Source organism: Equus przewalskii, chromosome 7 (genome assembly GCF_037783145.1).
Source record: "Equus przewalskii isolate Varuska chromosome 7, EquPr2, whole genome shotgun sequence".
Classification (NCBI taxonomy): Eukaryota; Metazoa; Chordata; class Mammalia; order Perissodactyla; family Equidae; genus Equus; species Equus przewalskii.
The window spans coordinates 1,063,015-1,090,415 of record NC_091837.1 but is presented as its reverse complement, the minus strand read 5'-3'; the positions used below and the strand labels follow the sequence as shown (position 1 = coordinate 1,090,415).

Below are 27,401 nucleotides of genomic sequence, written 5' to 3'. Positions count from 1 at the left end.
GTAATCGCGGGGGCTTAGGTAGGGCTGTTGTCACCTGTTTCCATCGTCGCTCCACTGGTGAGTGCACATTCCTGCCCTTGGTGCATGGCGATGCTATGGGGGAGTCCACTGGAAGAGAGCCTCTTTCAGGTACTAGGCTGTCCGGGGGTCGGGGGTCGGAGAGATTTCACCTATTTCTACCTCCTTCCGGGGGGAAGTCCATCCGCCTTCCGATGTATAGCAGCACGAGTCTCTCAGACGTCTTGAGATACTATCTGGATATCCTTTGTTAACTGTTAACCGGCGAATGTCCAATTAGTTGTAGATCTGAAGGGGAAGAGACAAAGGAGTCCACTCACTCTGCTATCTTGGTCCCGCCTCTTGATATACCATTTTAAATCTCCTTGTCAAGTTCCATAAGTAAACAAATAGGAATTTTTACTGGTATTACACTGAATTTGAGTGATGCAGGTAAAACTGATGTCTTTCAACATGGTCTGATTATTCAGGAATTTCTATCAAGCTGTTTACCATGGTTGAGTGGGTAGGATTGGTGAAGTCCAGTTTTTTATTTGTCTTCTAATTTTTCTTTAATAATGTCTACTTATTGAATATATTATGTGTAAATTCATTCCAGTAAGCTTATAACCCACATTAACTGTCAACAGTTACACTGTTTTTATGTACTTTAAAAAGTATATTTATTATTGTCTTTGTTTATGTATACTTTTTAAGATACTTAGTTTTTTATTCCAATTGTTCTATCAATTACTTGGAGGTATGTTAAGATCTCCCAGTATGGTGAATTTGCCTATGTCTCCTTGCAGTTTTGTCAATTTTTGATTTATATATTTTGAGGCTATATTATTAGGTGTATAAGTTCAGAATTATCTTCTTGGTGAACTGAACATTTCATCATTATGTACTGGCCCTCTTTGCTTTGATAATGGTTCTCACCCTACAGCCTGTTTTATGTCATACTAATATGGATCATATTATTTATATATATAAAAATATCAGAAGAATACAAGTGTTTTGAGGTTTTGCATTTGTCTAACGTTTTTTCATTCTTCTATTTTCAACTTATTAGTCATGCTAATGCACTTTGAAATCACTGTATCATCCCATCATTCTTTGGCTTCCACTGAGGCTAGTGAGAAGTCTGCTGTCAATATAATTCATATTCCTTCATAAATTCTCTCTGGCTGCTTAAAATTTTTTTTTGATGTCCTGTAGTTTTGCTATAACACACGTAAGGGTGGTTTTAAAAAATTAATCCTCCTCAGGATTTGCCAGACTTCCTGAATTTGAGAACTAGATCTCCATCATTCTCCTTCCAAACAGTGCCTCACTCTCTGCTCTGAGGCTCTGATTAGATCTCCCTTCAACCTGTATGTCTCTTAAACTCTTTCATATTTCCCACCTACCTGTCTTGGCCATGTTCTTGCAATTTCTTCATATCTACCTTCCAATTCGTTTACTCTCTAATGCTGCTAAACCCATTTGGCATTTACTTCAATTTCAAATACATATAAATTTATATTTATCAAAGTTATTTGGTATTTTAAAACATATGCTTAACCTTTTTTTGGTATTTAACCACATTACAAGTAATTTTATATTCTGTGATAATTCCAATACTTCTAGTCTCTCTAGGAAGGTCTGACTCTACTCTCTTACCTTGCTCATACTAATGGTACCTTGTTTTCTGATCCATTCTGTCAGTGTTTTTACCTGAGCTCATTATTTCTTGGAATGTTATCTGTAAGAATTCTTTGAGGCCTTGCTAGAAGGTAGGTTTCTCCTAAAAGGATTTGTGTTCTTCTCCGGCAGAGATCTGAAGGTACTACCTGATGGCAATCACTTCAAAATTAAATTTCCACCTGAGGGTTTTTAATACTACACCAGTTCACAAGAATTTGTGCTAAAATCCATTAGTGGATCAGCCTGTCAGGGCCAGGTTGTCCTCATAATCTAGCACCATGGTTCAAAACAGCTCTTTTTTGCTTTGTTTTGTTTTAGCTGGTCTCTCAGCAGAGAGCTAGACAACGCTGGGATAAAAGTTTATCCTTGCATTCAGGAGGGGTTTGTTTGCAGACTTCCCACCTTTTGTAGGCCCTTAGGTCTTGTGGTCCTCTGTGTCCTGTAAGGTGTGAGAACCACAGCCCAGGTTCAGTAGAGTTTGGCAAGTCAGACTGTGTCCCTCCTACTTCTCCAGGTCTTTTTTTTATCTCAAGTTTGCTTTATTTACTCACTAGCTCATTGATTCATTTTAAAGACTGCATATTTCAAAGTACACTTTAAGCTTTTCCAGTGATAGTCTCTGTCCACGTATATAGGTGTCTATCTGCCACAAAGCCAACCCAGGCTATTTTCACCTGCACGTGAAACTATGACTGGTGAAGCAGTGAGTCACAGAAAGAAGAGCAAGAACTTGAAGTTCCCCCTGCATGTCTGAGAAGCAACAGTGTCCAAGGCAGCAGCACGCACAGTGAGAACCACCTTTAAATGTCTTTTGCTGGAAGAACCCACAAACTAATATCTATCAAAGGAGATTAGCCAGACAGCAAGACAGAATATCCTAGTCACCTCAGAAACCTTAACTCTGACACCCTATAATCAATCAGGGTTTATGATTACATTGAAATATAATTTCAACTGAAAAGAAATCAAGAAAATCTCCAAGAAATAGCCAACTCAATGAGGAAATGCAACCTAAGAATTACTGGTATCCCCAAGGGAGACAAAAAGGAGAATAGAGCGGAAAGCATGCCCAAAGAAGTAATAGCAGAGAACTTCCCAAGTCTAGGGAATGAGAGAGAAATGTGCGTGGAGGAAGCTTTGAGATCTCCTAGATTTGTCAATGTAAGAAGACCTACTGCAAGGCATATAGTAGTAAAACTGGCAAAAGTGAAGGACAAAGAAAGAATACTCAGGGCAGCAAGGCAGAAGAAAATAATCTACAAAGGAACCCATATCAGACTTTCAGCAGATTTCTCTGCAGAAACCTTACAAGCTAGGAGAGATTGGAATGACATATTGAAAACTTTAAAAGATAAAAATCTTCAGCCAAGAATACTCTATCCAGCAAAAATATCCTTCAGATATGAGGGAGAAATTAAATCTTTCCCAGACAAACAAAAGCTAATGGACTTCGTAGCCATGAGGTCCCCACTAAAAGAAATACTCAAGAAGGCCCTCATACCTGAAAAAATTAAAAAAGTGAGAAAGGGTCACAAAACACAGAGTAAGGAAACAAAAAGATAGAATCAGAATAAGATAGCAAATATTCAACTATAGCACTAGGATAAAGGGAAGAAAACACCAAAAATGAAGACAACCTTGTCACTTTAACCACAAACTCACGACACAAGTTGGAATAAGAGATGACAATAATAACTTAGGAGGGGAGGAGCAAAGGGACTGAAACAGTTTAGGTTAAGGACACCAGAAAATGAACTATGTTATGCATGAGATTCTGAATACAAACTTCAGGGTAGCCGCTAAACTAAAAAACAGAACAGAGACACAAAAAATGAATGAGGAAAAAGCTAAGAAACCCAGCATAAGAAACTGCAGAAGTCAACAGGTAGGCCAAAACACACAGGACGAGCAACAGAGGAAATGCAGGAAAACCGGACGAGTGACAGAATGACAGCATTAAGCTCTCATGCATCAATAATCACGCTCAATGTAAACGGATTGAACTCTCCAATAAAAAGACACAGAGTGGCAAGATGGATTAAAGAACAAGATCCAACAATCTGTTGCCTCCAGGAAACACACCTCACCTCCAAGGACAAACACAGGCTCAGAGTGAAGGGGTGGAAGACAATACTCCAAGCTAATAGCAAACAAAAGAAAGCAGGTGTCGCAATACTTATATCAGACAAAGCAGATTTCAAGATAAGGCAGGTGGAGAGAGACATAGAGGGTCAGTATACAATGATCAAAGGGACACTACATCAAGAAGAAATAATGCTTATAAATATCTATGCACCCTACACAGGAGCACCAAAGTTCATAAAGCAACTATTAACAAACCTAAAAGAAGATAGCAAAAATAACCCAATAATAGTAGGGGACCTCAACACCCCACTCACATCAATTGACAGATCATCCAGACAGAAAATCAACAAGGAAACAGTGGAATTAAATGAAAAGCTAAAACAGTTGGACTTAACAGACATATACAGAACACTCCATCCAAAAACAGCAGAATACACATTCTTCTCAGGTGCGCATGGAACGTTCTCAAGGATAGACCATATGTTGGGAAACAAGGCAAGCCTCTATAAATTTAAAAAAACTGACATAATAACAAGTATGTTCTCCTATCATAATGCTATAAAGCTATAAATTAATTACAAGAAAAAAGCTGAGAAAGGGACAAAGATGTGGAGATTAAACAATATGCTATTGAACAAGCAATAGATCATTAAAGAAATTAAAGAAGAAATAAAAAAGTTTCTGGAGACAAATGAAAATGATAACATGCCATACCAACTCATAGGAGGTACAGCAAAAGCTGCACTAGGAGGGAAACTCATCGCAATACAAGCACACCTTAACAAACAAGAAAAATCCCAAATAAGCAATCTCAAATTACACCTAACTGAATTAGAGAAAGAAGAACAAACAAAGCCCAAAGTCAGCAGAAGGAGAAAAATAATAAAAATCAGAGCAGAAATAAATGCTATTGAAACGAAAAAGGCAGTAGAAAGGATCAATGAAACAAAGACCTGGTTCTTTGAGAAGATAAATAAAATTGACAAACACCTAGCCAGACTTACAAAGAAAAAAAGAGAGAAAGCTCAAATAAACAAAATCAGAAATGAAAGAGGAGAAATAACAGCAGACTCCACAGAAATACAATGGATTATAAGAGAATACTACGAAAAACTATATGCCAGCAAAATGGATAACCTAGAGGAAATGGATAAATTCTTAGAATCTTACAATCTCCCAAAGCTGAGTCAAGAAGAAGCAGACAATTTGAACAGACCAATCACAAGGAAGGAGATTGAAACAGCAATCAAAAGCATCCCAAAGAATAAAACCCCAGGACCAGATGGCTTTCCTGGGGAATTCTACCAAACTTTCAGAGAGGATTTAATACCTATCCTTTTCAAGCTATTCCAAAAAATTAGGGAGGATGGAACACTTCCTAACACATTCTACGAGGCCAACATCACGCTGATACCAAAGCCTGACAAGGACAGCACGAAAAAGAACTACAGGCCAACATCGCTGATGAACATAGATGCAAAAATTCTCAACATAATTTTGGCAACCTGAATTCAGCAATTCATGAAAAGGATCATACATCATGATCAAGTGGGATTCATATCAGGGACACAGGGATGGTTCAACATCCGCAAATCAATCAATGTGATACACCACATCAACAAATTGAGGAATAAAAACCACATGATCATCTCAATAGATGCAGAGAAAGCATTTGACAAGATCCAACAGCCTTTTATGATAAAAACTCTGAACAAAATGGGGATAGAAGGGAATTACCTCAACATAATAAAGGCCATATATGACAAACCCACAGCCAGCATCATACTCAGTGGGCAAAAACAGAGCACCATACCCCTGAGAACAGGAACAAGACAAGGATGCCCTCTATCACCACTCTTATTTAACATAGTACTGGAGGTTTTGGCCAAAGCAATTAGGCCAGAGAAAGGAATAAAAGGAATCCAAATAGGGAGGGAAGAAGTGAAACTCTCGCTGTTTGCAGACGACATGATGTTATATATAGAAAACCCCAAAGAAACCATTGGAAAACTATTAGAAATAATCAACAACTATAGCAAAGTTGCAGGGTATAAGATCAATTTACATAAATCAGTAGCATTTCTATACTCTAATAACAAACTAACAGAAAAAGAACTCAAGAACACAATACCATTCACAATCGCTACAAAAAGAATAAAATACCCCTGGGTGAATTTAACTAAGGAAGTTAAAAACCTATACGCCGAAAACTACAAGGCTTTTCTGAAAGAAATGGATGATGACATAAAGAGATGGAAAGGCATTCCATGTACTTGGATTGGAAGAATAAACATAGTTAAAATCTCCATTCTACCTAAAGGAATCTACAGATTCAATGGAATCCCAATCAGAATCCCAATGACATTCTTTACAGAAATTGAACAAAGAATCCTAAAATTCATATGGGGCAACAAAAGACCCCAAATTGCTAAAGCAATCCTGAGAAAAAAGAACAAAGCTGGAGGCATCACAATCCCTGACTTCAAAACATATTACAAAGCTACAGTAATCAAAACAGCATGGTACTGGTACAAAAACAGGTGCACAGATCAATGGAACAGAATTGAAAGCCCAGAAATAAAACCACACAGCTATGAACAGCTAATCTTCGACAAAGCAGCTGAGGGCATACAATGGAGAAAAGAAAGTCTTTTCAACAAAAGGTACTGGGAAAACTGGAAAGCCACATGTGAAAGAATGAAAACTGACCATTCTTTTTCACCATTCACCGAAATAAACTCAAAATGGATCCAAGACCCAAAGGTAAGACCTGAAACCATAAGGCTTCTAGAAGAAAACGTAGGCAGTACACTCTTTGACATCAGTATTAAAAGCACCTTTTCGGGCACCACATCTTCTCAGACAAGGGAAACAAGAGAAAGAATAAACAAATGGGACTTCATCAGACTAAAGAGCTTCTTCAAGGCAAAGGAAAACAGGATTGAAACAAAAAAACAACCCACTAACTGAGAAAACATATTTGCAAGTCATACATCTGATAAAGGGTTAATATCCATAATATATAAAGAACACACACAACTCAACAAAAAATCAAACAACCCAACCACAAAATGGGCAGGAGACATGAACAGACATTTCTCCAAAGAAGATATACGGATGGCCAATAGGCACATGAAAAGTTGTTCATCATCGCTGATCACCAGGGAAATGCAAATCAAAACTACACTAAGATATCACCTTACACTCATTAGTATGACAAAAATATCCGTAACAAACGTTGGAGAGGTTGTGGAGAAAAAGGATCCCTCATACACTGTTGCTGGGAATGCAAACTGGTACAGCCACTATGGAAAACAGTATGGAGATTCCTCAAAAAACTAAAAATAGAAATACCATACGATCCAGCCATCCCACTACTGGGTATCTATCCAAAGAACTTGACGTCAGCAATTCCAAAAGTCCCATGCACCCCACTGTTCATTGCAGCATTATTTACAATAGCCAAGAAGTGGAAGCAATCTAAGTGCCCATCAACTGATGACTGGATAAAGAAGATGTGGTATACATATACACAATAGAATACTACTCAGTCATAAAAAAGAACAAAATTGTCCCATTTGCAACAATAAGGATGGACCTTGAGGGAATTATGTTAAGTGAAATAAGCCAGATAGAGGACAATCTCTGTATGACTCCACTCATATGAGGAATTTAAAAATGCAGACAAAGAGAACAGATTAGTGGCTACTGGGGGAAAGGTGGGGTGGGGGGAGGGCACAAAGGGTGAAGGGGTGCACTTACAACACGACTGACAAACAATAATGTACAACTGAAATTTGACAAGATTGTAACCTATCATTAACTCAATAAAAATTAAAAAAAAAATGGGCAGGAGACATGAACAGACATTTCTCCAAAGAAGACATACAGATGGCCAATAGGCACATGAAAAGATGTTCATCATCACTGATCATCAGGGAAATGAAAATCAAAACTCCACTAAGATATCACCTTACACCCATTAGAATGGCAAAAATAACCAAAACAAATAGTAACAAATGTTGGAGAGGTTGTGGAGAAAAAATGATCACTCATACACTGTTGGTGGGAATGCAAACTGGTGCAGCCACTATGGAAAACAGTATGGAGATTCCTCAAAAAATTAAAAATAGAAATACCATATGACCCAGCAATCTCACTACTGGGTATCTATCCAAAGAGCTTGAAGTCAGCAATTCCAAAAGTCCCATGCACCCCTATGTTCATTGCAGCATTATTCACAATAGCCAAGATGTGGAAGCAACCTAAGTGCCCATCAAGTGATGATTGGATAAAGAAGATATGGCATATATACACAATGGGATACTATTCAGCCGTAAAAAAGAATAAAATCGTCCCAATCGCAACAACATGGATGGACCTTGAGGGAATTATGTTAAGTGAAATAAGCCAGATAGAGAAGGACAATCTCTGTATGACTCCACTCATATGAGGAATTTAAACATGTGGACAAAGAGAACAGATTAGTGTTTTCCAGGGGAAAGGGGGGGGTGGGGGTGGGCACAAAGGGAGAAGGTTTGCACCTACAACATGACTGACAAGCAATAATGTACAACTGAAATTTCATAAGATTGTAAACTATCATAAATTCAATAAAAATTAACTTAAAAAATATATAATTTCACATTCAATAATTTACCATATAGCATTTCCATGTTTAAAAACAAACACACACACACATATCTTAACATAATAACCACATACCTTGAAAGCCCTTCTGGCCTACAAAATAAATCTTACAATTAAATCTTTATACAGCAGGATTTTCAATGTGAACACATTACGACCTGTCTGACACAGAATCCCTCACAATGAATTCTAAAGTGGCGGCAAATACCAGGTGAGGCCTCACTGAAGCATGCTCTGTTCCCTCCGGGGGGCCGCTCATGCAGTTGCTTCTGCCCAGAATGCTGTTCCTATCCCAGCTCCCACTCATCATACCTCTCAGTGCATCTCTAGCAAGTCTTCCCTGATATGTGCCCAGATTTAGTTTCTTGCCATCTGTTTCCAAGCTTTGTTCCCCATGATTTCAAGATTACACATACTCGGGACACAGTAGGCCCTAACAAATGTTAGCTCCCTTTCTCTGAGCAGTGTGGCTAAAGAACAATGTGGGCCAGAGCCGTAAGAGGAAGGACAGCTTCCTGGAAAAAGTAAATTTTATGCTGGGCTAGACAGAGACAGGTAGGATTTAAATAAGTGAAGAGAAGGGCTGGGCTGAAGACACAAAGGCAGTAATAAGAAGACTGGCCACATGTCCGGGGAGCAGCCGATGGTGAGGCTGGATGGGTGAGGTGAGACGAGATGTAATGGAACGTGAATGTCAAGCAGCACCCTGGCACACCCTCACCTGTGCTCACTGAAGACAGAGGTATGCAGAACCGTCTTCTCCAGCAGCTCAATCAGTTCGTTAGGCAGGTCAGCTGTCATGAAGGCCTTGACAGTGACTGAGACCTCTTCAGGATCCTGTGTTTCTGACAATGCTGTTTGTACCAACTGGTTTAAAAAATCATTAGAAAGGTTACATAAAGTTCTTTCAAGATGGTATCTTTGAAGCTAAACAGAAGGGAAAGATTCCTCCAAGACAGTCTGGAATAGAAAATGGGAGATTTCTCACGGTACAAAGGAAAGGGTGTTTAAAGGAGTCAATCTCAGGGATTTCTCTGTTTGCCCTATTTTAACAATTTTTTTCTCTCACATCAAAAGGGCTACAGACTTATCTCTGCACCAATGACCATACTGTAAATTTACTCCAAAGCCAGGAACACAGTGCACTAAGCAGGTAGCTGAGACGCATGTCTGCTCTCATCTTCGTTTTCGTAAGCCATTGTTCATAGCAAATGTGGCCTCCACAGGGACCCCACTGGCCCCTTGATAGCCTAGAGCACCGCCGCGGCTGTGGTCCAGCCCACCTGCAGGGATGCAGTCAAGCACACCCCGAGCCAGAGCCCTCAGAATCATGCTCTGAAGGAAAGGCCAACAAAAGACTGGCCACGCACCCCTGATTCAACTACGGGTGTCTCACCTACAAGAAAACGTACAAATTGGGCAAAAAGACATTTTTCCAAAGAATACAATTACCAAATAATAGCCAGCTAGGAGACCAGCACTGTACTCTTTGCACTTCATACCAGGGGCCTTTGGCGACTTCAGGATCTATCATTTCTGTCAAGTTTCTGGTTTTCATCAGGTGGGCAATAGCAGTCCACTAATGAGGAAGAACAGACAGCTCTGAGGAGGTCTGACACGCTGACGTACACCTCTGGCCATGAACTTTCACCATGCAATCGTGAAGGGCTTCAATGGAACTAGGATCAAGGTCAGCCTAGTCCACCTTACAAGCGGCCACTACATACTCCACGGCACCGTAAGAGACAAAAGTTCTTGCTCTAAGGAGTTTTTAACAATCCCAATACACATGCAGAGGAGGTCGAGAAAAGGGGCTACTGCAGTAGGTAACAAGCCGCGTACACTCAAGGGAAAGGACAGCTGCGACATAGCAAACCAAGTCCACTCAGAGGAGATGTGCTTTCAATTCTCGAAAACCTTACAGCACTCGAAATACACACTGGTTGTTCTAAGGGCAAAAATAAATTTCTGCCATCTATTTGAGTCAAACAGGATGCCCAACCTAAGGTCACCTCAGAACACTGCTTCCTGTAAGTAAACTTTCCATAATGAGTTTCTACTCCAGACCTAAAAGCAGTCTGCCACTGCCATCACACATTCCCTCTAATTAGAAGGGCACTGCAGGAGAATGTCCCCAGGAGGCGGTTATGAATATTCAGTCACAGCAGACATAATGACAGGACCAGTGGCTCCACACAGACACGGGGAGACCCAGAGGCACCCACTGGCTTCAGTTCAGCGTAACGTTAAAGCTGCTCTTCCTGGTTCCAATATGATGTGACCTACAAGATGCACGAGGCAGCAGGACCACAGCTGGAGAAACCTGTTGTCCACGAACTTGAAGGAAGATCCCTAGAGGACTCTTAACCGACTCTGCCCCACGCTCTCTGCTGCTCAGTGTCTCCATCAGGTTTGGATGAAGTGCATTAAACTCTCACGAAAATCTGAGAGATGGATAAGTCCAAAGCTGAATAAAGAAGATTCAAAATAACATGAGCTTCTACACAGCTAGAAGTGTTCCACAATAAAAAGTTTATTAAGAAAAAAATAAAAGCATGGGCATGACAACAGTGGACAGAGAGCAAGAAGGTGAAATTCAGTAGAGATACAGGGGAACGCTAACCCTTGAGTTTAAACAAATGCGCCCAGTGGGCTGGCAACGTCCTCAGGGCAGGTGGGCGCTTTAATTGACCACCTCAGGCTGAATGAAGCCCACTTGTTGGACCAGGATCTCGTTCCCACCTGGTCTTAGGCCAGCCCTGAACACTGTGCTCAGCAGCTAGGGGACAGCGCTGAGGAAGACGAAGGCACCATCTGCTAATGCTGAGGGCCTACAGGAAGCCCACTGAAGGGCGAGGCCAACAACTACCTGTCAGGGTGCACCTAGGAAGGACCCCCTGCCCCAGCACTGCACCCCAGCTCCAAGGAGACGGTGGATGGTCATAAAGGTACAAGGGGCTCCTCAACTAAGGGAAGTCCAGTTGAGACAATGTTGACAGTCACTTAACTTTTGTCAGCAAGGGCTGAGGTGGAAAAATATTAGGACGCAGCATGCAGGCATGCCATCAGATATTCCTTTTACTGAGGCTGAACATCCCTGCTTTAGAGATTAGGGCCAAGCCTGTGCCCTTAACCAATAAACGGCTCCAAGTTAGCGCACCCTTGGGAATGAAACCATTTTTAGGCAAGCTGCTTCTAGAGAGAGAAGAGAGTAGTGAAGGTTTGCAAGATTGTCTGGTCACACGTCTGAGATGTTTTTGATATAATAATCAAACCAGTCACTTGAGCCACAGACGATTAGAGGGCAACATGTGGGCGCACACACGCATACATCCCCCTGCCCTTTCTGTGCCTCACCTGGTCAACCAGCTGTCTCCTGGATGGGCTGGTCTCCTCAAGGTCTTGAGCCCAGAGCTCTGGGTCCTTCCTGTGAACCAGGTAGTGGACCTGGCTTTTGAACAGAGAATTCTCATTGCAAACCTGAAATAAGCATACTTGTGTATAACACAAGCAGCCAACCAATGGAAGCTACTTGAGGGACCCACCCCAGTCAGTTCCCTCTGACCTGACACTTGTGGAAAGCCAGAGCCCAAGAGAGAGATGTAGTGCTTCGACATGAGACCAGCAGCATCCGAAAAGGTTGACAATGCCCTCTTAAGAGCGATGAGCTGTCTCCAAAGGCCCCTTTCTCAGTTTACAACTTACAGCGAGGTGCAGCTCCTCACACATCAAGCCCTCTCTCTAAAGCGGTGTTGCCCAGCAGAAGTTTCCGAGATGAAGATGTTCTGACCTGTGCTGTCCTATAGAGCCACCACTAGCTACAGGAGGCTACCGAGCATTTGAAATGTCGTGGATGAAGGAGAAACCAGTTTTTAATTTTAGTTAATTTAAATTTAAATACTCACATGTAGCTAGCTCTAAACTATCTCTAAAGTATTATCAGAATAGTGTAGAACTGGTATAGAACAGCATATATGATGCAATATTTTAAGGCCTACGAACATTAAAATATGCTTTCATTGACTGAACTTGAGACTCTTTTCTGAATGTTACAATATATCTCCAAAAAACCAACTGTCCATTGGAACATTCCAGTCTGTGAGGGACTTGCTAAGGCCTGGCGGGAATCAGATTCCTTGCATGATCCACGTGTGTCTGCGAATGCAGGCTGCGCCTGTACATAGCAGGCGGCCAGGAGTGGGCTGGCCCAGCGCCAAGCACACAGGTGCCCACTCTGAAATCTCACCACAGCTCTCCTGCCCAAAGAGCAGACCAAGGGCGTCTCTGTCCTATGTGAACTGCCTTACTAAAAGGACACATCACCTCATAGGGCAGATGGATGCAAAGACCTCCAAAAGGTCTTTAACTGCACTTTGTTAAAAAGGTGGTAAATTAAGCCAAAAGGTGGCTTATGGTATCAAACTAACTAAAGTCCCCAGGCTCCCCAGAGACTCGCAGGTGGGGGGATATGTCCGCCCAGATTGTCGCTTCGGTGGTGTGTCCAAAGTGAGAGTAGGATGAGAAAAGTGAGCTGCTCTTGATCTTCAGCTCTGGATGCCTGATGCCTAATAGACTCCTTCCCCAGTTGTGACTTTCTACTGTGCTGCCAGATGCCCTGAGGTGCTGGGGGCAAACAGACCAGCTGCCCACAAGGAGCTTACAGTCAGACAAACGTCAGATGCATGCACATGAGATTTCTGCAGTTTTAGGTCATGTGGTTAAGTATCAACAGCTCAACCTAAAAAAGTAATTGAATACATGTAGAACCAAGCCAAGGCAGAGGTAAGCAGGAGGCCTGGGGGAACATTCCAAAGAGGGGCCAGTGAAAGCTCCGTGGTTGGGAAGAGATGGCGAAGGGCGTGTGTAAGGGGCTGCGCCCAGAAGAGGGGCAGGAAGTGCAAGGGAATGCAGGTGGAGAGGCAAGAGGGGAGGTGGTCAGGTCGGTTGGGGGAGGGTGGCAGTCCACAGAGGAGCTCCTGGGTCAGGTAAGGGGTTCAGTTTTGCCCTCAGGACACCGGGCAGCACTGAAGACTGTAAGCAGAGGACTGACAGGACAGACCAGGGGCCAGTCAGACCTATAGGCACAATACATACAAACAGGGCACGAGCAGGCCAGAGACAAGGTGTCAGAACTGGAAGGAAACTAAGGTTATGGAAATGTGTTTCATGACCCGCCATGGTGAGCTTCAGAAGCAGCCCTCATCAGACCCCACAGACGATGCGTCTGAAGCCCTGCCTCAGGAGGCCTGGCAGCTGAGCATATCTGCTGCACACCTCGATGAGCTCAAGGTCACACTGCCCCCTCTCCCAGGCAAGGCAGGCCAGATGTGGGTCCCTCTTCTCACAGTACTGGCACACCACAAGGCTGCTGTAGTAGGCATTCTCTCTCAGGAAGTGCTCGGGGCTGCTGCTGTCAATGCAGATCTTGGCGAGTGCACTGTGAGTGGCAGGCTCCTCACAGCCTTCATGGCTCCGGGACTCCAGCCAGAGAAGCAGCAGCTTTAGCCTTTGAGAGAAGGAAGCGCACCATTACCAGTCTCAGAGCTAACGTCCAGCCCCTGGACTCTGAAGGTTGCTTCTAGAAACAAAATAATCTCCCATTTCATTAACCCCACGTTGCTCTAGGGACCAAGACAGATTTGAGTTCCAGATGTCAATTGTTAAATTTTTCCCAAAGGTCTTCAATATCAATAGAAATAACTCACTAGTAGATCTAAACATGAAAGACCAGCCAGAGACAGTCAGTCCTGGGGCCAGGAGGCTAACGTGAAGGGATCGTAGAGAATCAGTCAGGGACTTAAAAACAAACACTAGACCCCAAGGGTACAAGAAGATACCAAGCTACAATACCTTACCTGTTTCCGTTTTCTACTTCAGCCACCAGCTCATCAGTGGAGAACTGTCCTCTCACCACCATGATTAGGTTTTTAATATCCTCAGAACAATCCACATCAAGCAGCCCTCCAACCACGGCTGGGATTCGGCCAGGGTTGACCTAGAATGGGCAAGGTGGTGACTTCAGTGCTGCATGCACAGGTCATTGCCCCAAGGCCCCCAAGACTTGGACAGTATGGTCAAAAACCTGAAAGGGCTCCTGTGATGAAGCGAACTTTTCCCCCTCCAAAATTCATGTTGAAGCTCTAACCCCAGATGTGACTGTATTTCAAGATAGGCCTTTGGAGGAGATAATTAAAGTTAAATGAAGTCATAAGGCTGGGGCCCTAATCCCATGGGACTGGTGTACTTATAAGAAGAGGAAGAGGAGCCAGCCCGGTGGCGCAGCGGTTAAGTGCGCATGTTCTGCTTCTCGGCAGCCCGGGGTTTGCTGGTTTGGATCCCGGGTATGGATATGGCACCACTTGGCAAAAGCCATGCTGTGGTAGGCGTCCCATGCATAAAGTAGAGGAAGATGGGCATGGATGTTAGCTCAGGGCCAGTCTTCCTCAGTAAAAAGAGGAGGATTGGGAGTAGTTACTCAGGGCTAATCTTCCTCAAAAAAGAAAAAAAACACAGAGAAAGAGACAGCAGGGGCACAGGCAAAGAGAAAACACCATGTGAGGACACAGACAGAAGGTGGCTGTCTGCAAGCCGAGAGAGGCCTTGGAAGGAATCAAGCCAAGGTGGCAGGGTCAGCACCTTGATCTTGGACTTTCAGCTTCCAGAACTGTGAGAAAAAAATGTTTGCTGTTGAAAATCTTTGCCTGGTCTGTGGAATTCTGCTATGGCAGCCTGAGCTGACTTAAGACATTACCCTTCAAACTACCAGTCTCAGACACACTCAGGGGTCAGAGGCAGCCTCTTAGGTATAGACTATTATCACCAACCACCAACCGAGGCACAAAGGCAGCCAAACGTCACCTGGGAGCCAGCAGTGATGGTCCCAGCAGTACCTTTTGAATGTAGATCTCTATATACTTCTGCAGGTTGTTTCGGTATAAGTACAGGACGAGGTCGTGGACAAAGTCAAAGCCATCACACACAATGATGAAGGGGAACTGGTCTGTGAGGCTGGCCTCCTATGTGTTAGAAAGCAGAGTACATGTCAGGCAGTGAGGGCCCCAGCGCAGGAATGGCACTGCTTCTGCCAGCACAGTGGCCCCACAGGAGAGTTAAGACAAGACTCTGTTCTAGATATGTCGTCTTTTTAAGGTGTTTGCTTTTGGGGATGTACTATTTGCTTTCAGAAACATGTAGGGGAAAGAAAATAGTATTTGGTAAAGAAAAAAAGAACTCTGCTAAATTTTGGAATAATATTCCAAATTGGCCCAAAATGAAACATTTTTTAAGACAAGTAGCTAATTATGCATAAATCTGACCCAGACCAGGCAGCAGAGAGTGGGCGGCTCTCAAGAACACCTGCCAGTAAGGGCTGCCTTTTCAGACGAGCAGTAATACTCCATGGAACATCACCTGTCAATGCAGGGGGCTGCCCCCAACACGTGCTTTCCACACCCAGCAACCCACCACACTCATGTCTCCCCTTTTTGGCCATACCTAGACCACACTGCTCAGGTTCAAATGCACCCTTGCAGTCTTGGGTGTGGCCATGTGACCCAGTCTCCTCTAACAGAAAATGAATCAAAGTGTCATGTGCCACTTCCAGCCTCACCCATAAAAACATCCATGCTGGCTCCTCTGTATTCTTTCCTTCTTCCAGTTGACCAGGAAGGCGATGTTCAGGGCTACATGTTGAAGATGGCAAAGTAGTCACGAGCTCAGTCCATGAAAGATGGTAGGAAAAGAAGCCACCTCCCTTACCGCCACGTCCACTCAGAACTGTGCATGAGAAAGAAATCGACTTGTGTTTTATGCCACCAGTAGTGGGGGGTTCACTTGCTGCTGCAGCCTTGCCCAGCCTCATTAACAAGGGCACAGCTGGGGGTGCTGCTGAAATACACAGCAGCAGGACACTAACTCTCCACTCCCACGTCAGCCAATTAAGAGCACGGCCTCAAGCTTCTTTCCACAGAAGAGTCGTAAAACAACTAGTGGGTTCCTCTAAGAACTTTAGACCTCAGAGTAGAGTGCTGTCACTGGGGACCTAGGCAACACTGGGGAGACAAACCCAGCTTTCCAACTCTTGGGCAGCTGGCTGACGGTTTGCTCAAGGAAGGAGGGAACGCACAGACACACTCACCTTCAGAAAGTTCTTCACCTGCTCCGGGTGGTAGCAATTATCCTTCCGGCATATCCTCTCCACCACCTTGATCTGCCCCGTCTTACAGGCAGCCTGAATGTATTTCAAGTGCACATCTGGATCCTGGCTGAAGTTCACAATTGAACCCAGGAAGTAGAATAGGCCTAAGAAGAGAGACTGTTCCATTTTGTGCCCTTCTAATACCAACGACCTTCTCCAAGGTTGTAGCCCACCTGCCTTTGACGGCCCAGCCCACAATGACCTTGCTCTGTTTTCCAAGTACCCACAGCCCACACAGAATTTATAATCTATGTGAAGTTCGACAGCTCTGGCATCTCCCCAAAATAGCTAATCAGAATTCCACCAAATTTGGGAGGTATATCTGGGACGTTCTGATGTAAAATACGCGCTATGTATGTACATGGAATCCTTCTCGGGGGCCCAGGTACACTAGATGGTCATCTTCAAGAATAATTCAAACTGAGGTAAGGTAAGAGGGCTCTGTGACTGTTGCTCTAAAAAGACATGCCAGGAACAGAGGAAAAAGCAATGGCTTCAAATAGGAGCCTCCAAATGAAGAGTCTGCTACCTAACACTGAGCTGATGGCACAAACGTGAGCCACCATGGACTGGGTTCCATAACACCCAGAGGCACGGATTTCCTAACCATTACAGGCTCCAGCCAGGAGGTACCGGTAACAATAGCAGGACATGACACCCCCGAGAAGACCACTTTCCCCAAGCAGGTCTTTGGCTGTAAGCTGGGGATGGAACCAGCAGCCCCAAGGCGATGGTTCCCACCAACCCTACCCTACCGCCATCTCCCATCCCAGAACCACCCCACTGCTGCTGCAGCAGACTTTCCTCCGATGGCATCTTCTTACCAGAAGGCCAGCCTGAGTGAGAGCAGGTCTTCCCCTCATTCCTCCAAAGTCCCAGCATCACTAGGCGCATGGCAGCGGTTTGATGCCTCACTGGACAAATGCTGTGTCTCCACCCTGGGCAAGCCAGACAGCCGCAGCTTGTCCCCAACAGACCCTCACTTGGGAAAGCCACGCCCCACTAGCACATTTCTGGGTGTGATGCTCACAGTAGGGCAAAGGGAAACAACCAGGGCAGGCCCACCAGCCCAGCAACCACATTCCTCAGGAGCTCTGTGGGGTTCTCACTTAGGGGAAGTCATAAGCCCTGGTGACTTTTTCTTTTTTGTAACGCAAGTGCCTGACGTAAGCTTTGATTGGTCAACTTCAAAGAGGGTTATCTCTAATAAACACACTGCCAGCCACAAGCTAGGCTGCCTCTCCCCAAGCTGAGGCGCCTGTTTTGGGGATCTTGGTTGATTTTGATAACTGACCATTTGCGCCACTTGATTTTTCCTTTGCTCTCTTCCTGTGCTTTCAATTCCTGCCCTTACGTTTTAAATTCACCAATAAAGAGTAAGCCCATGAAACCCTAGTCCCCCACCCTCGACCTCAAGAAAAGCAGAACCCCAGGCCTATGTGCTCTCTCTCTTTACCTGCAACCTCACTACATAGTCCCAGGTGTCCTATGTAATTTCCAGGTCCAGTGAGTAATAAACCTTTATTTTTTCAAAGTTTCCTGATGGTTAATGCTTAAGGGCATCTTGCAATCATAAGAAGAACCACAAGGGTCAGTCCAGCCACAATATTAGTTATTGACAGGCTGAGGCCAGCACAAAACACTCACCCTCTATAGGCTGTGCACTCCAGTGCCACTAGTTCAGGGTTTCAGGTGAACTCTGTGGCAGACCGTGCAACAGAGCCACTGGATTTCACAGAGACTCCAGAGACACAAGGGGGATTCTAAGTCTCCCCACACCAACGCCAACCAACTGATTTCTTCGTTTGCAAAAACCAAAAGAGCTACCTAAGCCGGGTGACACACACAAGAGAGCGGGAATCTTCTGCCATTGACCAACACCTGAGGCAGTGAGTGCTACATCCCACTCAGCTTGCAGGAAGACTGTTAGTTTGGGCGGGCAGACAGTGACAGCTGAACAGGAGGCATGGTCAGCTGGAGGCTGCACAGCTTACCTTCGTAACTCTTGAAGGATGCAAACAGTTCCACCAGGGGCTGCGTGCCCAGCTGCTCGTGGTACTTGGAGGTGACCTGCACACACAGCTGAAGGTTCTGTCTGACGCTGGCGGACAGCAGAGCACACAGGCACGCCAGAGAATCCTCCACCAACAAGGAGCCAAAGAAGCTGACAAGCCAATGGGAAGCAAGAAGTGTCTGTCCACAACTATGTACCATCTTTGATGCTTCCACCACTGGAAAGATAACCGGATCAATTTTTCCCTCTGAGTGTCAAAAATATCAAGAATTTCCACTTGAAAGAACAGAAAAGCAACTGTCCCTCGTGGTGAGAAGTGGGAGCTGGGAGTAGACTTGGGACAAGACACTGACCTCAACTGTTTAACAAGCTGTCAGAGACCCTGAGACTCTCCATGGTTGATACTAAACCTATTCTATAAACTGGAATGCAATAGCTATTTAGCTCTCACTAACAGTTTCAGACATCCCTGCTAGAGTTGTCAGTAAGAGGTTCTCTCTATTAGACTAAGTCAAAGGTGACAGAAAGAAAGAGGTGATACAGGGCCAGCTGTGTGGCTGAGCCAAGTGGGTTTTGTGTGTGGGCTGAAAGAGAAATGCACATGGCAGTGACAAGGCTCATGCATAGGAAGGACACATGGCATACTCCCATAACCACCAACTTTGCAGATTTGGAAGCATGTGACCCTAATGGCCAGGTGAAGGCCATCCACAGTGGGAGTGCCCCAGGGGCATGCCATACCTCAGGACTGAGGAGGTGAGTGTGGACCACAGCCCTCTTGATGTCGCACAGGTCAGTGTAGTGCTCTAGTGCCCGCTGCAGGAGGTCTGCCTTTTCACAGAGCTGGGCGTTATGGGCCCTATCATAATGTGTAAACATCTGATTTCCAAGGACGGCATCTGCAACCTGTGAAACAGTGAGTTCAGTAAGAAAGTCTGACTGATGATGATAACTTTTTTTTTTTTTGATGATAACTTTTTAAGAGCAGCTGCTCAACCATGCCTCCGGCACACCTCCAGAACCAGCACTCAGGGGAAGTGGAAAGGCTTCCCATGTCTGGGCCCCTGCACATACCCATGCTTCCAGAGCAGCAGCAGCTGCTTGTGGGTCCTGAGCAGAGTGCTGGCCGTCATTCCAAGTCACCTGAGGCTCTCCCAACAAGGCTCTGTCCTCCTAGTTGCAGAGCTGACCCAGCATTTGTGGCCGAGGCTCTGCCATGAAGCGCTGTTACTGGAATCAGTGCACACTGTTGCTCTGGCTTTTCAACCATCGCATTTGTACAGTTTTCTCTGGGAGGTCAATGTGAGAGCTCCAGTCTACCAAGGCCTCCTTCTTTAATGAGCTCAAGCCTCAGATTAGTAACAGTCAGAATTAGACCTGAAATTAACAAATCCTATTTGTGTTTACCAGACTTCTCTGGTTAAACGCAGAATAAGGAGTGGCAGGTTGCATTTGAAAAACAACACTCCTGGAAAGAATTTTGATGAGGCTTAACATTATCTTTAAATAAGTAACCTCTGTGCTAAGAAGATGCATCAACAGAGGAACTCTGCAGCCTTGCTGAGTGATCTGACCCTCCATGTCTAACTAGCAGCTAGTCTTGATGAGATGCATGCTTGGGGGCTTCACTGGCTGCCTAGCACACTCTTTCCCATTCCTTCCAGGATACAGAACACCAACCAAGTACGTAGAAACCAAAGACCTAGTCTAACACCATGATGCTCCAGGATTACACACGCTCAGGGCTCCCTATGGAGGAAATGATCCAAATCAGGTGCTGAGAGCAGTTTTGTAACATCTGGCACTTATCTGCCGTCCCCACCCTCTGGTTTCCTTCATATCTATTCCTTACTACCCTCTTGTTTGAAACGTTTCCCCTTTATTATAGCAACAGTGCAGTTTAGAGAACTTAGAAAACATAGATAAACCAAAAAGAAAATGTCAACCAAGCTCCAACCTCCAGAGAGGACTGCCCCAGCCTCTCGGGTGCCATGCTCAGTGGCATGCCCATCCAGGCTGCCCTCCTTTGAGGTCAGGGCTCTCCTTAGGTCTATCTGCTCAGTTTCTGAGTTGTGCTTAGTTTCTGTCTCAAATCTCATTTACTAAAAACTGTCATTTATCATCACCAAGTCATCAGAGTTCAACAGAACACCAAACAACAAATCAACTGCACTTGTGTGTCCTAGAGTTGGGATCTGACCCCACAGCAGCAGCTAACTTGTGGATTTGAATAACCTGAGGTAACAGAACAACATAATTAACATATCGTTTCCTAATGGAAAAAAAATATATGATTGTTAAAGAAAAGCAAATGGGAAGACAGATAAGAACAAAGTGAACTTCTACAATCCTATCCACTCAGACAACCATGGTTAACAGCTTGATATAAATTCCCCCAAACTCTTTTCTTTCATGTATATCCAAATGATTTAATCACACCTCCTCTCCAACTGTCAGGTCAAGAAATGCCTCACCATAATGAGATACCACTTCACACCCATTAGGATAGCTATTATTTAAAAAAAAAAAAAAAACCACATGCACAGAAAACAATAAGCATTGGCAAGGATACGGAGAAACTGGACCCCTCATACACTAACTGGTGGGAATGTAAATGGTGCAGCTGCTTGGAATACACTATGGTGGTACCTCAACAAGTTACACATAGAATTATATATGATTCAGCAATTCCACTTCGGGGTATATGCCAAAAAGAACTGAAACAGGGCCTCAAACTGATAGTTGTACACCAATGTTCATAGCAGCACTATTCACAACAACCAAAAGGTGAAAACAACCCAAGTGTCCACCAAAAGATGAGTAGATAAACAAAATGTGGCATATATGTACAATGGATTATTATTCAGCCTTAAAAAGGAATGAAATTCTGATATATGCTACAACATGGATGAAGCTGGAAAATACTATGCTAAGTGAAAAAAGTCAGACACTAAAGGACAAATACTGTATGATTTCACTTATATGAAGTGTCTAGAACAGGCAGATTCATAGAGACAGAAAGTAAAACCGACGTTACCAGAGGATGGGGGAGGGGACGGAGACTTATTGCTTAATGGGTACAGAATTTCCGTTTGTGGTGATGAAAAAGATCTGGAAATTTATAGTGGTGATGGTTGTACAACATCGCAAATGTACCTAATGCCATTTAATTGCACACTTAAAAATGGTTAAAATGGTCAATTTTGTTACATATATTTTATCACAACGAGAAAAAAAAAGGAAAAGAAATGATGCCCTAATTGTAACTGTTTCTATGAAAGTCTTGCACCGTGGATTCTGAGAGTCCCTGGCAGGAAAATCCTGGACAATGTCCACTCAGGCAAAGAAAAAGCCCTGGCACAAGCACAACCCAGCCCAAAGCCACTCCCTCTCAGTGTGTGAGTCCCATGCAGAAGCGAGATAAGTGTGCAGGCCCTTGGTTTCAGCCTAGAAATGTCACTTGCCTGGGGTGCATGAATCAGGTTCATTTCCAAAAGGCGAGTCTGGAGGTGCCCCTCAGATGGGCGATTATTCTTCAAGGCGTCCAACAAGAAGGAAGTCCACTCCTGAATTAAACTGTTTTCCATGAAAACGGCTACAATCTGAAACAGATCGCAAGCCACATACTTACTCAAAGGAAACTGTTCTGTTTTCCTATTGAAATAGTTCCTGAAATTGAATCTCATTTAGAAATTCAACAATTGGTTCCTTCTTCTGCATTTTCTTACATCATCAAAATTCATGTAATTTGGGGCCAGTCCCGTGGCCGAGTGGTTAAGTTCGCGCACTCTGCTGTGGTGGCCTAGGGTTTCACCGGTTCGAATCCTGGGTGCGGACATGGCACTGCTCATCAGGCCATGCTGAGGCGGCGTCCCACATGCCACAGCTAGAAGGACCCACAACTAAGAATATACTACTATGTACCAGGGGGCATTGGGGAGGAAAAGGAAAAAACAAAATCTTAAAAAAAAAATTAATGTAATTCATAGCTATTCTTTAATAGTAGGTAATTCTGTGAAATTTCATCACCTACGTCATATTCACCAACAAGGCATTTTACTCGAGTAGATTAAAGAATGTACTTTTGTCACATATGAATCCCCAGAATCCTCTGAAGTAGTCAAGCAATCTTAACAATCCATTCCTTAATCAAATCCTAGAGGCAAGTCAATACCTGGTGTGTAGCCCATATACTATCGGTATTTTATTCAGACACAACTGGGAAAATCCAAACATTGACTTAGACGCCAATCATTAAGGTTAAACTGATGTTAAAGAATTAAAAAGCCTTAATAAGAGGTGATATATAGGTAATAAATGTACTAATTGAGTAATTGTTCCCATATTCAAAGTATATCAGGAAAGCTTCTAATAAAAATACTTTAAAAATATGAAATACAATCCAGGTGTAAACTGGAGCCTTCCTTCCCCTTGAGATCTACATACATTTGGTTCAAACCCCTTAATCATGATCTCCAAAATATCTGCAAATTCCAAGACATATAAACCCAATATAATCGTATTTATTCCTATACAGGCTGTTGGTCTTGTTGCCTTGCTTCAAGCTTCGTTACATACCTCTGTATTACCGAGAGCCCCTTGGACACAGTGTACTGAAGGTGGCTTGTCATGTGTTCACATCTAAATACTAAGTAGGTTATACTAAAACAACAGGCTTACGTTTATCTGACTCCAGGTTAGTCAGACAGCCATGAGATGAAAGTCTGCAGACTTGAGGGCACTCACCATGACCAGGCACTCAGGCAAAGCTCAGGCCTCTTGTCACAAGGGATAACAAGGTGGTGACTAGGGTGCAGGTGGGATTACCATCGTAAAACGACATCCTCACACCCTACCACCAATCACCACACAGAAACAAGACCCTCACAACTCAACACACAATCTAAAATACTTCAAAACAAAGGGAAACAACAAGTATTCAAATAATAAAAGACTAGAAGACAAGCTCCCCTAGTACGTCAGATTTTTTAAAACTGGAAGATTAATAGCAAGCAAGCAAAGAAAACAATCGAGACACTGGGAACAGGAAAATAAATAAAAGAGACTCTTCTAGACGGCTATACAAAGCCACGGAAAGCTGCCTCAAGCCAGGCTCACCTGGTCAGTGTTGGCCAGTGGCTGTTCACCCTACACGAGCATTTGAGAAAACTGTAGGCCCTGGTCTGGGCTGATCCTCATCACACTCCTCAGCAAAAAGATCCGGTCTAGGGCATAGCCAACCTAGAAGCAAGGAGACAGCCATTGGGAAAATAAACAAAACACCTTCAGTGTTAAAAAAAAAAGTAGTTCCCAATTGCCTGCTGATGAGTGCAACAAGCTAAAAGAAGAGATTTCCAAAATGAAAGCATTCTTGGCTCGAAAAAGATAGTGAAACAGGAGAAAACATAAGGTAGGCAGCATCTTCCCTTCAGCTAGCATCACTGAAGTGCTTCGAAATGGCACACAAAAAGACGGCATCTGAGCAAGAAGGCTCTGGAAGCTCCGGCACTGGGAAACTAAAGGAAGAGCAGAAGGAGGAGAAACAGGACTAGCAGTAAACTTGGAAGCTGAAAGGACAACATACCATGACACTTGGGAGTGAAGGGACTTCCTGAGCAGATACGGGCAAATCTCAGTCTTTTACTGTTTTCACAGTATTCTATATATAATTTCCTTAATATGTACATTTAGTGACTGTTAGCTAATGATGATTAAATGAGCGATAATTTCAACAGTACAAAGTTCAAAATATTCCGTTCCTAGCCTGTCATCATTTTTCAGCTGCATGTAAAAGGGAGGGGGAGATGATTTATTTATTATTATAAAGATTTAATGTTTTTCGGTGCTGATAAAAAAAAGAAAAAACTTCCCCATCCTTTGTTTCAAACAAAGAAATAAAGAATGCTATGTGCTATGTGTTTGTGCTGGCCCTCTGCCAAACATAACATGCAACCCAGAGTACAGATTCCATGTACACAGAGGCACAGTCAACTACACAAACAGCCCAGACCACAAAGAAGGCACCCCAGCCAGTGTGCAAGCTCCAATCAACACCCAGCACAGTGGCCAGTGGGCTGCGGGGATAAAGCCTGGGAGCCCACCAAAACATCGAACTAACACACAGAGGGCGCTGAGGGGGAACGGAGAAGGGAGAAAAAGAACAAGAGAAAATGACAAGAAAGCCCCAAATGGAAAAGAGATGGGAAGACTGTAAACAGAAGACAGGAAAATAAAAAACTGAGAAAAATAAAATACGACCATTATCAACGAGTGACAGAGGTAAACAGCAGCACTGACAACTCTCTCAGACAAGAGTACTCACGCAGAAGGGCATTCTATAAACTTCAGAATCAGCAACCACCCAACCACAAATTAACTATCTGTGAAATGCTAATGGTTAAACACACATTACCTTTTTGGCACAGAGCACAATTTTTTGGAATTGGCCTGTTTCTGCAAAACACTGGATAACTTCGCTTGGCACGTTTGCCTGAAGGTACACACTCAGAGCGAGTGTAGGGTCAGCAGTTTTGACCAAATCTCCAAGTTCTTTGGAACACTCCGGCTGCAGTGTGCCAAAGGGACAAGGCGAGATTAGGACGAGAGGAATAGTGAGCCTGGACCTAGTCTTCAAACTGTGCTGGGGGCTGTGATTTCACAAGTGTCTGCACCTTGTCTTCCTTCAGCTGCTTTTCTAAGAGTTCTTGCGCCACTGCTGAAGAACTGGACGGCAGAGTTCTAAGGATTCAAGTTGGCTGAGCTGACCTGGTCAAGCAGGATTCCAAAGGACTGGAGCGGAGGAGAAGCCTGCCCAGGCTGGGTGGGATACTCTGGAACTTCTGAACCGTGTCGTTGGTATGCAGGATTCCTTAATAACAAATGGAAATGCAGGTCGTTTTGTTGTAGTCACAGGTCATCCCTTCATTTAACTTGATTGTATAAAAAAAGTCTGCCAAGAGAAATTCTGTACTGAATTATCAGTGACAAAAAGTCCTCTAGCAAGGCAACGGCTTCTGCCTTCAGCAACGACCCCATTGCAGTGGTCTCAGTCCCAGGGGCTGTCTCTACTTAGGGTCCTCCATCTCCCCTAGCAGATGGCAGGGGGAATCAGGTTTCTGCATCAGTGCCGCAGTAGCGGAGTTCTACCATCACTACATTCTCTCAGATGAAGGCTAGAAATGTTTTGTGCATAAGCATCACTGAAAAGACAGGAAAAATCCTTCCAAGGAGAAGCAAGTGAAAAGCCTTTATCTACTACTCATCAGGAGAAGATCCAATCCCAGGACAATTTATCCTAATGAAACAAATCAAAGAAAATGCCCTAAGCTTGGGTGCTGGCCCTGTGGCAGAGAGGTTAAGTTCATGCACTCTGCTTTGGCAGCCCAAGGCTTTACTAGTTTGGATCCTGGGCACAGACATGGCACTGCTCGTCAGGCCATGCTGAGGTAACATCCCACATATCACAACCAGAAGGGCCTACAACTAGAATATACAACTATGTACTAGGGGGCTCTGGGGAGAAGAAGAAAAAAAAAAAGGATGACTGGCAACAGATGTCAGCTTAGGCGCCAATCTTAATAAAAAAAATAAAAGAAAGAAAATGCCCTAAGCCGTACTGTTGTACTTCAGAAGAGTGGAGAAAGTCCAGAGCAGAAATACGACTAAATAAAACAGGGTACAACCACTTGATGTATTAGACAGTTATGTATTTGCTAAGCTAAGAAGTTGGGTGAGAAATATGTATGCACATAGACAAGAAGTGGAAGAAAACGAAAAAGACTACATCATTGCAGCAAGATTGTGCTTTTTGTTCATTTGTTTCCATTACTGTCATGCCATTGGCAGAACACTGTAAAGCCGAAAACTAACAGAACACCACGATACTACAGCATCAGTAATGGAAAGCTTTTAGGATTTGTTTCACTCTCAGGATGGCACACATGTTCAAGTGTTGTTACCTTTGGTGCAGATGCTGCTACTTTGGCAGTTTCAGCACTGCTCCCCCGTGCAAACAGGGTACTGAATTTTCTCTCAAATAACTCCTCTGCCCCAGCGAGGTTACCAAAAATGGCCAAATGCAGACCAAGGTTTGGATTCTGAAGCACGTTGGTTGCATAATTCACAATGTTATCTTCCTCAACACGAACTGACAGCACCTACAAGGACCCAACAAATGAGACTAGTTAAGCCTAGAAAAGTGCTCCATACACACACACCGCTACATTCAACTCACAGGAGTATCAGCAAAGGTCTAAGGCTCATGCTGAGCACACTCACAACGCTGGCCTTAATGGTGACAGAATGCAAAGGGGCCTAACGCCTAAAGGTAACACAATAGAACATCATGGTACTACTACAGCGTGGGGTTCTACACAGTTGTTTAAAAGACTATAAAAATATTAAATGAGAGAAATATAAAGTTGCATGGGCATTAACTAGAGATGCATTTGGGATGACAACCATGCCAAAATGACCCGTTTGGGTGGAATTGACAATTTTTCCTCTCAAATTTTTTTTTAAGCACAGATTTTCTTCTTTTAACTGTCTTTTTAACTTTGGTTGAGAAAGGTAACCTAGGTAGCATAGTATCTGCTTTTTCAACCCTCCTCAGTCAACGTGTGCGTGGCCCGAAGATGTTGGTGGTGTGCATTAGAACTGCTGCTCCACTGGCAGAAGCATCATGCAGGAAGGGAGCTCTTCTCTTCTGAGAATCAATTCTGTCTTAGGAACGGTGCTGTCTGAGAGGTGAAGTGATGATATGAAGAAGGGAGA

At 43.8% G+C, this 27,401-nt stretch overlaps 2 protein-coding genes across 2 annotated transcripts in view; both read right to left on the bottom strand.

The window, feature by feature from the left end:
• Positions 1–34: 34 nt before the first annotated feature.
• LOC139084636 (clathrin heavy chain 2-like) lies at positions 35–16,193 on the bottom strand. The gene is made up of 7 exons (XM_070628140.1): positions 16,028–16,193; positions 15,309–15,434; positions 14,274–14,413; positions 13,693–13,924; positions 11,776–11,898; positions 9,140–9,285; positions 35–306 (listed from the first exon to the last, which is right to left on the bottom strand). The coding sequence occupies exons 1-7, from the start codon at positions 16,037–16,039 to the stop codon at positions 276–278; spliced, it is 810 nt and encodes a 269-aa protein (XP_070484241.1). The 5' UTR covers positions 16,040–16,193; the 3' UTR covers positions 35–275.
• Positions 16,194–22,216: 6,023 nt separating this feature from the next.
• The window catches only part of LOC103542958 (clathrin heavy chain 2-like), a 47,753-nt gene continuing 42,568 nt past the window's right edge, over positions 22,217–27,401 (bottom strand). Inside the window, 4 exon segments of the mRNA XM_070628014.1 lie at positions 22,217–22,231; positions 23,748–23,870; positions 25,042–25,497; positions 26,588–26,785. Of these exon segments, the coding sequence (XP_070484115.1) occupies positions 25,399–25,497; positions 26,588–26,785 (297 nt within the window). The 3' untranslated portion in view covers positions 22,217–22,231; positions 23,748–23,870; positions 25,042–25,398.

Excerpts from the sequence above, each read along its gene's own strand:
- LOC139084636 (XM_070628140.1), bottom strand. Across the intron at positions 14,414-15,308 it reads TAGAGATCTACATTCAAAAG|GTCAACCCTGGCCGAATCCC; the intron begins GTACTGCTGGGA and ends TGCCCATTCTAG. Across the intron at positions 9,286-11,775 it reads GGAGACAGCTGGTTGACCAG|TTGGTACAAACAGCATTGTC; the intron begins GTGAGGCACAGA and ends TTTTTAAACCAG.